Here is a 13,118-nt window from a genome sequence, read left to right on the forward strand (position 1 = left end):
GACTTCGTCGGTGAGGCTATCCTCGTCCAGAAAGGTGAACTCTATGATGAAGTTTGCCAAAGCTTGTGCCTTGATTGCTGTTCTGGGATGGTACTCAATGTCAAATTGACTGAGTTCAATTGCCCACTGGACCATTCTTCCAGCTACCTCAGGTTTGTTTATGGATTTTTTGATTGGTTGGTCTGTCATCACTAGGATGGGATTCACCTGAAAGTATTATCTTAACTTGCCTGAGGCTATTATTAATGTAAACGCGATCTTTTCAATCCATGGATACCTGGACTCAACCCCTTGAAAAGCTTGGCTGACGTGGTAAACTGGGAGCTGTTTCTTGCCTTCTTCTCTAATCAAGGCTGCATTCACTGCTAAGCCTGATACTGCCAGGTACAAATATAGGTCTTCTCCTTCCTTGGATGGGCTTAAGAGGGGTGGATTACTCAGGTAAAGTTTGAGTTCTTGGAATGCTACTTCACATTCGTCGGTCTAGGCGAAAGCCTGTTTCAAGGTCTTGAAAAAGGGTAGGCACTTGTCCGTAGCTCTAGAGATGAGCCTGTTTAAAGCTGCAATCCTTCCTGTGAGCTTCTGGACTTCCTTGACGGTTCTGGGTGATGCCATGTTGATTATGGCTTGCACTTTCTCCAGGTTTGCTTCTATTCCTCTTTGGGACACCACGAATCCCAAGAATTTCCCTAAAGCTACACCAAAAACACACTTACTAGGATTCAACCTCATCTGGTATTTTTTGAAGGTGGCAAACGTCTCCTTCAGGTCATCCAGATGTTTGAGCTCTTCCTTACTCTTGACGAGCATATCATCCATGTATACCTCCATGTTCCTACCAATCTGTTGGCTGAACATTTTGTTCACCAGCCTCTGATATATAGCCCCAGCATTCTTTAATCCAAACGGCATTATCTTGTAACAGTAGAGTCCTTGACTTGTGATGAAAGCAGTCTTCTCCTGATCTTCTTCAGCCATCCTTATCTGGTAATATCCCGAGAAGGCGTCCATAAATGTCAGTAACTTATGTCCGGCTATAGAGTTCACTAGCTGGTCTATTCTCGGTAGGGGGAAACTGTCCTTCTGGCATGCTTTGTTCAAGTCTGTGAAGTCTACGCACATCCTCCATTTTCCATTTGCTTTCTTCACTAGGACAATGTTTGCGAGCCATTTAGGATAGTACACTTCCCGAATGAATCCTACCATCAAAAACTTGGTAACTTCATCGGCAATTGCTTCGTCTCATTCTGGGGCGAAGACTCTTCATCTTTGCTGGACGGGTTTCCTTTCCGGGTTCACATTCAACTTGTGCTAGATGGCTTCTGGAGCTATGCTTGGCATGTCCTCGTGGCTCCATGCAAAGACATCTAGATTTTCTTTGAGGAATTGGATGAGTCTTGTTCTCATCTCAGGGCTTAGCGTCGTCCCTATTTTCATCGTCTTGTTTACTTCTCCTTCAACCAGCTCTACTGTTTCTAGGGCTTCCATTTTGCCTTCTTCCTTCTCTTCAATCATCCATATATAGTTCTCCTTTGTAGCCAAGACGGCCTAATAACACTCTCTGGCTAAGACTTAATCTACTTTTACTTCACCGACACCGTTATATGTTGGGAATTTTACTTTCAAACAGTAAGTGGATGTGGCTACTCTCCATTTGTTGAGTGTGGGTCTCCCAATAATGACATTGTAAGATGAAGGGCAATCTACCACTAAGAAGTCTAATTGATATGTCAACTACATTGGGTAGGTTCCCATTGTTACTGTCAACGTCACAATGCCCCTGGGATATACCCTGTCTCTGTTGAAGCTGACGAGGGGAGAGTCAAATGAGGGCAGTCTCCTTGGATCTAGCTTTAGCTGTTGGAAAGTAGGGAGGTAGATGATGTCTACGGAGCTATCGTTGTCCACGAGGATTCTTTTGGTATTGAATCCCTCTATATTTAGCATTATAACCAAAGGGTCATTGTGAGGCTGCTTCACTCCCTTGGCATCCGCTTCATTGAAGGACATGTCTCAGTCCGTTCGTTGCTGCTTGAATGGAGGTATCGTGTGGACGCTATTCACCTGTCTCTGGTACGCTTTCTTGAGGGATTTAAATGATCCTCCTGAGAAAGGCCCTTTTGTAATCGTCTTTATCTCCCCGATCACATCCTGTGGAGGTTAGGACGAGCAGTCATCACTCCTAGAAAAGGACCCATGCTGGCTCTTATTGTCGTCCCTAAACTTACTATATTCCCCCTTCTTCACATACTTTTGTAATTTCCCTTTCCATATCAACTCCTTTATTTGCTCCTTTAAGTCCCTACAATCTTCTGTGTTGTGGCCGTGATTCTTGTGGAATTGGCAGTACTTGTTCTTATGACGGACATTTGGGGATGAGTGTAATGGTCTCGGCCATTTGAGATAGTGCTCATCCTTAATCTGCGTTAAAATTTTGTCAACAGGCATAACTAGAGGAGTAAATTTTACCGTTCGAGGACCTTTGTCATCCTTTCTTCTGTTCCCATCATAGTTTCGACGATCTGGGCGCTCCCACTTTTGACCCCTACGCTCGTCTTCCTTCTTTCCCTTGTCTCCTGGCTTCTCTACATCCTTTATGGCTGCTAAAACGTCTTTAGCATTCATGTATTTCTGTGCTTTCAAGAGCATCTCTGCCATCGTCTTTGGTGGATTCTTCGCAAGTGAAGCCACGAGATCTCTGGATCTCAGTCCCACTTTGAAGGTCGTCAATTGCACCTTATCATCAGTTTCGTCCACCTCTAGAGTCTCCAGAGTAAAGCGTTTCATGTATGACCTCAGGGTTTTCTTCTCTCCTTGTCTAATGGTGAGTAAGTGGTCCACCGGCCTCTTTGGACGCTGCCCTGCTATAAAGTGACCCAAGAAGGCATTGCTCAACTGCTCAAAGTTGTCAACGGATGATGTCAGCAACTTTGTGAACCATTCCCTTGCAGCTCCTTTGAGAGTGGTGGGAAAGAAACGACACAATATCTCGTTAGGTGGCTGTTGAAGACCTAGCGTCGTCTTGAAGGTATTAAGGTGATCCTGAGGGTCTCTGAGTCCGTCGAACGGCTCAAGCTGAGGTAAACGAAACTTTCACGGTATGGGACATTCAAGTACCGCTGTAGTGATGGGTGAATTTGTGACTCTTGCCATTCTGTCTACGCTTCGGTCTATCTTCACCTTGATGGCGTTCCTCAGTTCATCCATCTCCTTCCTCATCTCTCGAAGAAGGTCTGAATTCTGTTCATCCAGAGTAGTTGGTCTTTGATGAATGCTCCTCCTATGGCTATCCCCTTTCCCTTCCACGTTATCCTTGGATCGATTATCTTCTTGTTGAGCATGTTGAACCTGTTGAAGCCATAGCTTCATTTCCTGATTTTGTTTGGTGAGTTCTTCAATGGTGGCTGCAAGAGCTTAAATTTGCTGGGCCAAGGCTACAAAATCTGGATTGGGTTCCATCTAAATGTAGAAGTTGATGCAAACTATATTCTCAAATATGAATCTGAAAATGTCATTCCCACAAACAGCGCCAAACTGATGAAGCATGAGTTCGTCAGTAGAAATAGGCAGATGGAACCAACCTCTGGTTTGCATGAATGTATCCTCAAAGATGGTCACCTATGTGGTGTCTGCCACAACGTCTCAGATGCCAAAGTTAGAATAAGAAAGCATTTTGTGAAATGAAACAGATTAGCAAGATAGTAAGAGGTGTTTCTTAGTGAATGTCATACCTTCTGTTGATAATGTGAGGGTTTTATATATGTGGCTTTGGTTGCTAGCCATTGTTGGTCGTTAATGCCTTTCTTAGTAACGCCTCTTGCATAGTAATGGGGCTTTTAATAGGCTCCCAACGGTCTGCATGGCTGGTTCTATAACTGCCCAAGCTATTAATTGACTATCTTGAATGATTTCCCTATCCTCGTCAGTGGTGACTAGTTTCTTCGCTATCCAAGATGACTTCGTCATGAGTGTTGGCTTCATTTAGGAGACGTAATCTCGTCATTCCCGTCAATAATGATGATGATAATAATAATAATAATAATAATCATTTTTAAAAACTTTTTAAAAGAAGCGTGCAACTCACGGGCTTATTACTAGTATTACTAAATTTGTTTTCATTGCGAAATTAACTTGTGATTTAAGAATAATACCTTTGCATAGAAACTTACTATTTATGAATTTTTTTTTAAAGTTTTTTTTATTTAATCAAAATGATTTCTACTTGAAGGATTATTATACAATTTTTTTATGCTTATTTATGTTGTACTATTTTCTATTAACCTTATAATGTTCTATTTTATTTTAACCTTATAAAATCATGAAAATTTATTTGAAAGTTTGTTTCAATTTTTTAAGATATTTAGTCAATTTTGTTAATATTTACAAATTTAATACATTTCTTTTATTTTAATTAATTACTAAATTAATATGACATCATCATGGTTCAACCTCAGTCCAATTTTAAAAATCTTAAACCTCTCCCTTTACTAATTCTTTGAATGATCTAGATTTTGGTTTCCTTGACTAAATGGAACAGTATCCTCTATTTTTCTTCTTCATCGTTGCAATGCATGCCTTGTCAATCAGTCATTTTATTTCCCCCCCCCCCCCCCTTCTCTACAATTTTATATTAATTTCATTGTAAGAGCATTTACATCAATTGTCGTAAAATAACATAAGCCTCAAATGTGCCAAATCAACCCTAAAATACACTCACATTAGTCTACATTTGTGTAACAATAATTATGTAATTTTTTAATTTTATTTTATTAATTTTATATATTTTTTATTGACTTGTATAAATTAGACATGTAGAGTGACGTTTATTTTTTAAAATTGACAAAATTTTATAAGTTTTATAATTTTTGAAACGGTTAGTATGCACTAATTGTTTAATCTCTAAAATTATTTAACAAAAAATCTTGATATAGAGTGTTTAATGAGTATTAATTACGATCTATATGATTCAAAAGATAATTCATAGCTTACAAATAAGGTAGAGTGACATTTATTTTTTAAAATTGATAAAATTTTATAAGTTTTGTAGTTTTTGAAACAGTTAGTATACCCAAATTGTGTAATCTCTAAAATTATTTAACAAAAAAATCTTGATATAGAGTGTTTAACGAGTATTAATTATGATCTATATAATTCAAAAGATAATTCATAGCTTACAAATAGTTTTTAACATTTTTTTTATTCTTTTCTATTTTTAAAAAATAGCATTTTTTTATTTAATGTTTAAGATTAAAAGTTTTTTTTTTTCAATTTTCAATCTGGACCATTCAATATCTATTGCATCTGATGTTGAAACCATTTCCCCGACAATAATTTGGCCATGCAGGCTAGTTGGAAAAATCCAAAGTGCTATGGAGTTTGGAATAATGTTAAAAACTTAAAAAGCACGACCCGACAGCTGGGGGTGTACTACGTACGTAGTACAAGAAAGGAACAAGACAATGAAGATTTTCTTCAACATTGCGTGGCTCATATGGCACCATTGAAAGTTAAAAACATATATGTCACACATGAGAAAGGAACTCGAAACCCGAAGGAAACAGCCAGGAGAGAACTCAGCATTAGAAGTATAGTTATTATTAACTGAGTAGTGACTAGTGAGTACTAGTCAGTAGACAGTCAATGCAAGACTGGAACGTGCTAGCTAGGTGCAACTAATAAAAGTCTAAAACACTATTCTCTGATCTCTCTATTATAGAGGGAGATTGGAACTCGTACACAGTAGCAAGGATATGGCTATCAACCGGAAGCTGGTGTGTAATGTGAAGGCAATGGTGCAGCCTGCAACCCATTGTTCAGTAAGACGCATAGAATTATGCTTCCTTTTGTAGAATTATCCAATTACATGCTTTCCGGGTACGTAATGGACTATTTGAGGTCCAATTTGAAAACACAATAAGAAAATGAGGAAGAGGAAATGTTGGACTCAGACAAAATGTGTAAGGCTGAATTTATTCAATTATGTGTTGGCTTTATTCCGTATCAATTTTTTTTTTATAATTTCAGCAATTAGATACCCCGTATTTAGGTGAGAATTATGTAAGGGTTGTGTGTGAGAGAGTGAAAAAAAAAAAAAAAAAAAAAAAAAAAAAAAAAACTCAAGATGTGTGCATTCAAAGGAGTCTCACAATTGGATCTCACAACTGGCAAGTCGCCAAAGTAGCACAAGTGTGAAGCATGCAAGGAGCTGAAGGGTCACCACAGCTGGAGCACTACAGGACAAAAAGTATAGTCTGGCCCAATAGTTAGCTCGCAACTCAAACTCGCAACTCGTTCTAGTCACGAGGCCAAGTCACCAGAATGCCCTGTTTTGCTGGAAACTGACTTTTCACATTTCTCACATACCCTACTATAAATACCCTTATACCCACGAAATGTAGAGAGCTTGGAAAGAGAATTTTGAGAGAGAAACCCTAAAGAAAACCAAGATTGACTCATCCACAGTCTTTGCCTTTTGATTCTCCAAATTCCTCTACTCTCACCCTCTCCATTGACATACCCTTAAGAGGTTCATTAGCCAAATCCTTATCTCACCATACCCATATCAGTGAGGAGGTATTTTGGTGCTTGGGAAGCAGTTCAAGGAGGACCAATTCATTTGGTTGATGCAATGGACTTATTGCGGGATCCGGAAAACTAGAGAAGACAAGGTTAGGCATAACAGTTGGTAGCAGGAGCTTGGAAGGCTCAAGTACATTGGGTAGACTAAACTTGAATGGTCTTTTACTATTCATGTACTCCAACTTCATTCTCTAGTGGATCATTTCACTGCTTGGAGGGCGACAGAGAGGTTTTCGCCGAGTTCTTTGATTTCCTTTTCAATAACACATGCCAGTGTTATCTTTGTGTTTGCATCTCTCTTCCCTTACTCTTTATCTTTTAGTTGATGTTGTATTTGTGATTAATTATGGCTTAGAGTGTTTTCCCAATTTAGGTTTAGCTTATATTCATCATTTTGCACATATATTGTTTGTGTATAAGCTTGTGTTGATAATTTTGAACTTGGGGGTCTAAACATTCATTGTTGTTTTATACACTATTTGAACTTTCAAAATGTAATGGAAAACTTTAAAGGTCATGAATGAGATAATTGAGAAAGGCATAAAGTGAATGAATTTGAACCACTCCCATCAAAACTCTAGTGGTGCACTTAGTTTTTTCCTTTTATTGTTACCTGACGTGAGGTCGACAAGGAAAACTTTTTTTTTTCTGTAACCAAAAAAAAGAAAAAGAGAACGAATTCAAAAAGTTGAATGTTGATGAAAAAAAGGGAGACGAAAAGTGGTTACTGATTAAGATGAACCAAAGAGAATTGAATAATTATAAATGTTATTTTCATAGGACAATAATTTTTGTTTAGCGGTAATGCAGTAGAGTTTTAAGGGAATAGATGTAAAGTGAAAATCGAATAGTTTAGGGGATGTTTTTCAGTTACCTTGAGGATAGCTAGGTTAAATCCTCCTCAATGCTAGTAATAAACATGCAAAAGAAAACAACATTAAATGTTATTTAGAACCGCTTAAGAGAATGTGCTAAGTTATGGTGAATAAACATTTTAGCATTTCATATATTTTGCATTGTTAAAAAAAATAAACAAAAAAACAAAAATTGGGGGAAAAGAAGAACAACAAAAACAAAAGAACAAGAGATGTTGAAGATAATGTGGTGTGGCAAAAGTATAACAACATTAAATGCTTCTCTTTCATTGTTATATAATGTACATATAAATATAGATTATAAATTAAAGAATCACATAACAAAAACAAACTAGTTTTATTACGTGTGATACATTTATTAATCCATTTGTTCCAAAGCATAAACTATCTTCTCAAGATCATTAAACAATCAACTTTTTTTAGAGAGTTTTTATAATCAGACTTGTTTGTTTTAAGACCCCTTAAAACACAACTGAATAAACTTAGTAAATTAGCCAAGTGATTACTTAGTCTAAATTTCAGATCTAGCTTAACACAATCATATAATCATATCAATGTAAAGTGCAGAATATAAAGAACACAAAGATATGATGACTCAGGAAACCACACCGGCAAAAACTTGAGGAGGATTTAAGCTAACTATCCTCAAGGTAAACCTAAATCCACTATGAAAGAATCGAAATTTTACAATAGCGACTTAGACCACTAACATCCTATTGCTACCCACCAGTAGAAACTTACTGACACGACCACGTGCAAGTTCCCAGACCACGGACTCCTTTGTTCATGGATTCTCCAACAAATACAAGCACACCCGCTTGCATTTCTTTACGCTCTTTAGTGCAACAACTGAATGATCATCAAGCTCTCAATGAAATCTCCTTCTTGATAATCCTAAGCATGTGTGAAGGCAACCACCTCTAGATCTCACAAAAGATTCATACACACAGCAAATAGAGCAACCAAGTGCTTAGAGAGCTTTTGGGAACAAAACCCTAAAAATAAAAGGAGGCACAAGATGCACTCTAATCTCTCTAAAAAACCTATAAAAACGTTTTAGGGTTTTCCTTATATATAGGAGTGTTTTACTTGAACCCTAATGCGTTTAAGTAGAGTTTGGGCTGAACTGGAATTCTACAAAAAAATAAATCTACACGTGGTTCTATCGATCGAGTCTAATTTTTAATCGATCGAGCCTTGCAGATTTAGTCCAATAAGTTCTGCAATCACTCAATTCCAATTTTACAAATAAACATACTTTGAGCAAGCCTAAACTTAGACTCTATGTTTTGATCATGGTTTGCCAACATAATACAAATTGAAATTCTAATACATTAGTTCCTAAACTCTTAGAACCTAACAATCTCCCCCTTTGGCAATCCATGACAAAACACATCACAAACATGAAATGCTCAAAGTTACAAATAGCCCAAATACAATTCAGCCTAACTACTATCTATCAGTTGCAAGTGTAGACAACACGATTGAATCAACCTGTATATTTCCTGAAACACTCAATAAACGCATAAACGCATGTGTGGAAAATACAAGTAAACAAAAAATAAATTCTTGATTTCACATAACACAAAATAAAGACATATATAATGAATAACTCATAAATATAAATCAATAAGCAATGTGAAACAAGAAACATAGTATCTTCGCCTACCAAAAACAATTTCAACTCCCCCCTAAACAAAACAAATAGGATTCCCACATATCAACTATTTATCCCCCTTTTTGTCATGTATTGACAAAGACTACCCAATTAGAAGATAGACAAAAAAATACGCAACAGAGTAAGAGAAAATAGAGAAAGAAGGGAACACAAAACGATTCAACTCTATAGGAAATAGAGATAACTCCCCCTATGAAGAACAAAGGTTAAAAACAAGCTTCTCCCCCTATAAAAATAGGAAAAACAAAACAAGTTTTGGGAAAAACAGGTTTGGAGAAAATTTAGGAGGTGGGAAAAATAAAGACACACAAGCCAAACTTAAAAACTAAGTTGAAGATACACATGAAGAAAAATATTCTCTCTTTCAATAAATGCAAACTTGACACTATGTGATCCATAAACAGTTGCATGAGTAGAGAAAATATTTGCACATTGATTATCCATCATATCTCTTAAGAAAAAAAATTTCCTGCAGTTCATACATAAAAAATAGCATATACTAAAAAGTACATAACTCAAAAAATAATCAATCAATTTTTAAATCAAGTTGAGTACCCAATTTAGCAAAGTGTATGCATGATATGTGTGAAAACAATGAAAGATGTGACTGCAAAACTGCAAGATGGATACAAAAAATCAATGCAATGCATGTGAATCCTAAACATAAATGATGCATGAAAAAATAGTTTGGTCAAAAACTTAGAAACTAAAAAATTTTCAGTTTCTATCGATCGAATACCAATCAAGCCAAGCAGATTCTAACCAAAAATTGTTATCGCAATTTCGATTGGTCGAAAAACACCCTCGATTGATCGAAAATAAGGAAAAATCATTTTTTTGAAAAACAGAGTATTTTAATGCAGAAACTCCTCAAAGCACAAGGTTTTATGAATAAAATGCATGAGTATAAGATAAAACGTTTTTCAAAAACCCTTGAATTTAACCCAGATCTTCCAAAAACAAGATTTTCAATCAATTTTTCCTTAAATCTCAAACTTTAAACACATTTTGCATCAAAATCAAGGAATTTCCAATCTTGGATGGCTAAAACAAAATCACACACAATAACATGTACAAAGTTTAGCAAAGAGTAACTTGTATAGTGTGTGTAACTAGCAAAAACTTGAGATACATGTGAGGTAATATGTAAATAGAAATCAAACACAAAGTCTACAAAATTCATCACATAGAGTTCGAAAGAGACTATCACCTAAAGAGTTACATCATATAACTCCCACATCTCCTAGATCATAAGCTTGCAATCATTTAAGTTTCTTGATTTGCCTCATATTGTACACATAAATTTTTAATTTAGCAGAAACTTATTAAAATAGCCAGGATCATATACACACCAATTTTATTTGATTGATTAAACATTAAGTCCAATAATGTACACACCAATTTTAATCATTTAAACCGAGGCTACACCTTATGTTCTTTTTGTGCATGTGTTACACTTTCTCAAGTATAAAATCTTACGATATGCACTAAGGTGTTCATGATTGGCTAGTAAACAGCGGTGAGATGATTATTTATGTCTTTCTCAAAAGGTTCAAGTCTGACAGTCAAAGACATATGACTTCAAAATCAAGACAAAGTGATCAAAAACTATAAACATCTTTTCCACACAACATGCACAACAAAGTTTCAACTAGTAAAGTGCAATAAATAAGCTCATCAAAGCTAAACAAGGTACATAAACATGTTATGTAAAGATAAAATGGTCAATCCTTGATTATAAATCCAAGATGTGAAATACAAAACACAAAAATCTTTTTGGTTTTAAAAAATTTATGACCAAAAACAAAAAGCATACATTATGTTAAATGGCCAATGCAAATGCAAATGCAATGGATGATAGTTTTTAACTAAGCTATAAAGGGTACACAAACAAGAAATATCAATTTCTTAATTAACCCATGAGTACATGTACAAACTCGTACATACTCATACAAAATCAAAAATAGCTTAGAACTTATATAACACATACTATTCAAGTTTGTCCACAATGTCAAGCATATTCTAAATCAAGAGAGAGATATCATAATTCATGTTGTCCTCAAGAAAAATAAAACTAGACACAAAATAAAATATTTTTGTCTTTTTGAAATTTTTCAATGTTTTTGGATTTTTTTTAAATAAAAAACAACCTAAAAAACAAAACAACCAAAAACAAAAACAAAACATGTCCACAAACAATTGAAAGAATTAAATCAGGGACAAGTCGGCAACACTCACGTTAGAGAATCTTTTCTCACCCATATAGCACGAGTCTTCAGCTTTGTAGGTGAAAATCCATGTGAAGCAGAGTGTATTTGAAGGATTACACAAATCTTCTGAGAAAGACTAAAATTCTACAAATTCCTTTAACAAGCCATAAGCTCAAATTTTTCAAAAAAATATGAAACAATTTATATGAACTTATGGTAGGAGAAATATAATCACAAATCCTAGACTGAAACACTGAATGCTTAAATTTCAATTTATGACAATTAGGAGGAATGTGACCGGAGACACCACAAAAGTGACAAACAGGAACAAATTTAGGAACATCAGTATTCCTAACAACAAATCTAGTCTCAAATTTTGGTTTTTGCCTCAACAAAGAACAATTTGGTCTAATATACCCAACAATACCACAAAGGTGACAGGTAGGCACAAAAACATATTTATTATACTTTCTACCAGTAGGTTTAGACTTAGGTTTAGAAACTTCAGCGTCTACATCAGAACTTTTACATTTGTCTAACCTAGCAAAATAAGCCTTTTCTTTATTATTCCTCTTAAAATGAGGGATATAAACTTTCTCAGTTTTAGGCTTAAGAGAAACAGAAACACTTCTGTTATCAACAGCAGGCTTGGTACTAGTCAAATTTTCAATTTTAGCTTTAGATTCAACTAACTCTTGTTCCAAACTTTTCATCTTCTCATCTTGAGAGGAAATTTGATTTCTCAAAAATTCATTCTTTTTATTAGATTCATCTAATCTAACAACCAATTCCTCTTTTTCAAGATTAGCCAATTTTAAATCTTCCTTGAATTTCTTAGCAATTTTCATAGATTTCAATAATTCCTTACGGAGAGTTTCACAGGCATTAATAAGATCAACAGAAACATAAGCAGAAACATGATCAAAAAGACACTTCAAATTATCCATAACAACAGGGGTCAAAGATCAGCTCAGAGATCAAAACATCTACAGCAAGAGAGCTACCCGCTCTGATACCACTTGTTTGTTTTAAGACCCCTTAAAACACAACTAAATAAACCTAGTAAATTAGCTAAGTGATTACTTAGTCCAAATTTCAAATCTAGGTTAATACAATCATATAATCATATCAATGTAAAGTGCAGAATATAAAGAATACAAAGATATGATGACCCAGGAAACCACATCAGTAAAAATCTGGGGAGGATTTAACCTAGCTATCCTCAAGGTAAACCTGAATCTACTATGAAAGAATCGAAATTTTACAATAGCGACTTAGACCACTAACATCCTATTGCTACCCACCAGTAGAAACTTACTGACAGGACCACGTGCAAGCTCCGAGACTACAGACTCCTTCTTTCTTGGATTCTCTAGCAAATACAAGCACACCCGCTTGTTTTCTTTAAGCTCTTTAGTGCAGCAACTGAATGATCATCAAGCTCTCTATGAAATCTCCTTCTTGATAATCCTAAGTATATGTGAAGGAACCACCTCTAGATCTCACAAGAGATTCACACACAGAGCAAATAAAGCAACCAAGTCCTTAGAGAGCTTTTGGGTACAAAACCCTAAAAATAAAAGGAGGCACAAGATGCATTCTAATCTCTCTAAAAACCTATAAAAAAGTTTTAGGGTTTTCCATATAAATAAGAGTGTTTTACTTGAACCCTAATACGTTTAAGTAGAGTTTGGGTTGAACTGAAATTCTGCAGAAAAATAAATCTGCATGTGGTTCGATCGATCGAGTCTAATTTTCGATCAATCGAGCCTTGTA

General features: G+C 35.6%; 1 protein-coding gene across 1 annotated transcript; it reads right to left on the reverse strand.

The window, feature by feature from the left end:
- Nucleotides 1-2,160: 2,160 nt before the first annotated feature.
- On the reverse strand, nucleotides 2,161-3,369 carry LOC126722271 (uncharacterized). Its single transcript, XM_050425429.1, has 2 exons — nucleotides 3,181-3,369; nucleotides 2,161-3,075 (listed from the first exon to the last, which is right to left on the reverse strand). Exons 1-2 carry the CDS (start codon nucleotides 3,367-3,369, stop codon nucleotides 2,161-2,163), a joined length of 1,104 nt encoding a protein of 367 aa, XP_050281386.1.
- Between the last annotated feature and the right edge of the window lie 9,749 nt (nucleotides 3,370-13,118).

This window comes from Quercus robur, chromosome 4 (genome assembly GCF_932294415.1).
Source record: "Quercus robur chromosome 4, dhQueRobu3.1, whole genome shotgun sequence".
In the NCBI taxonomy this organism is placed as follows: Eukaryota; Viridiplantae; Streptophyta; class Magnoliopsida; order Fagales; family Fagaceae; genus Quercus; species Quercus robur.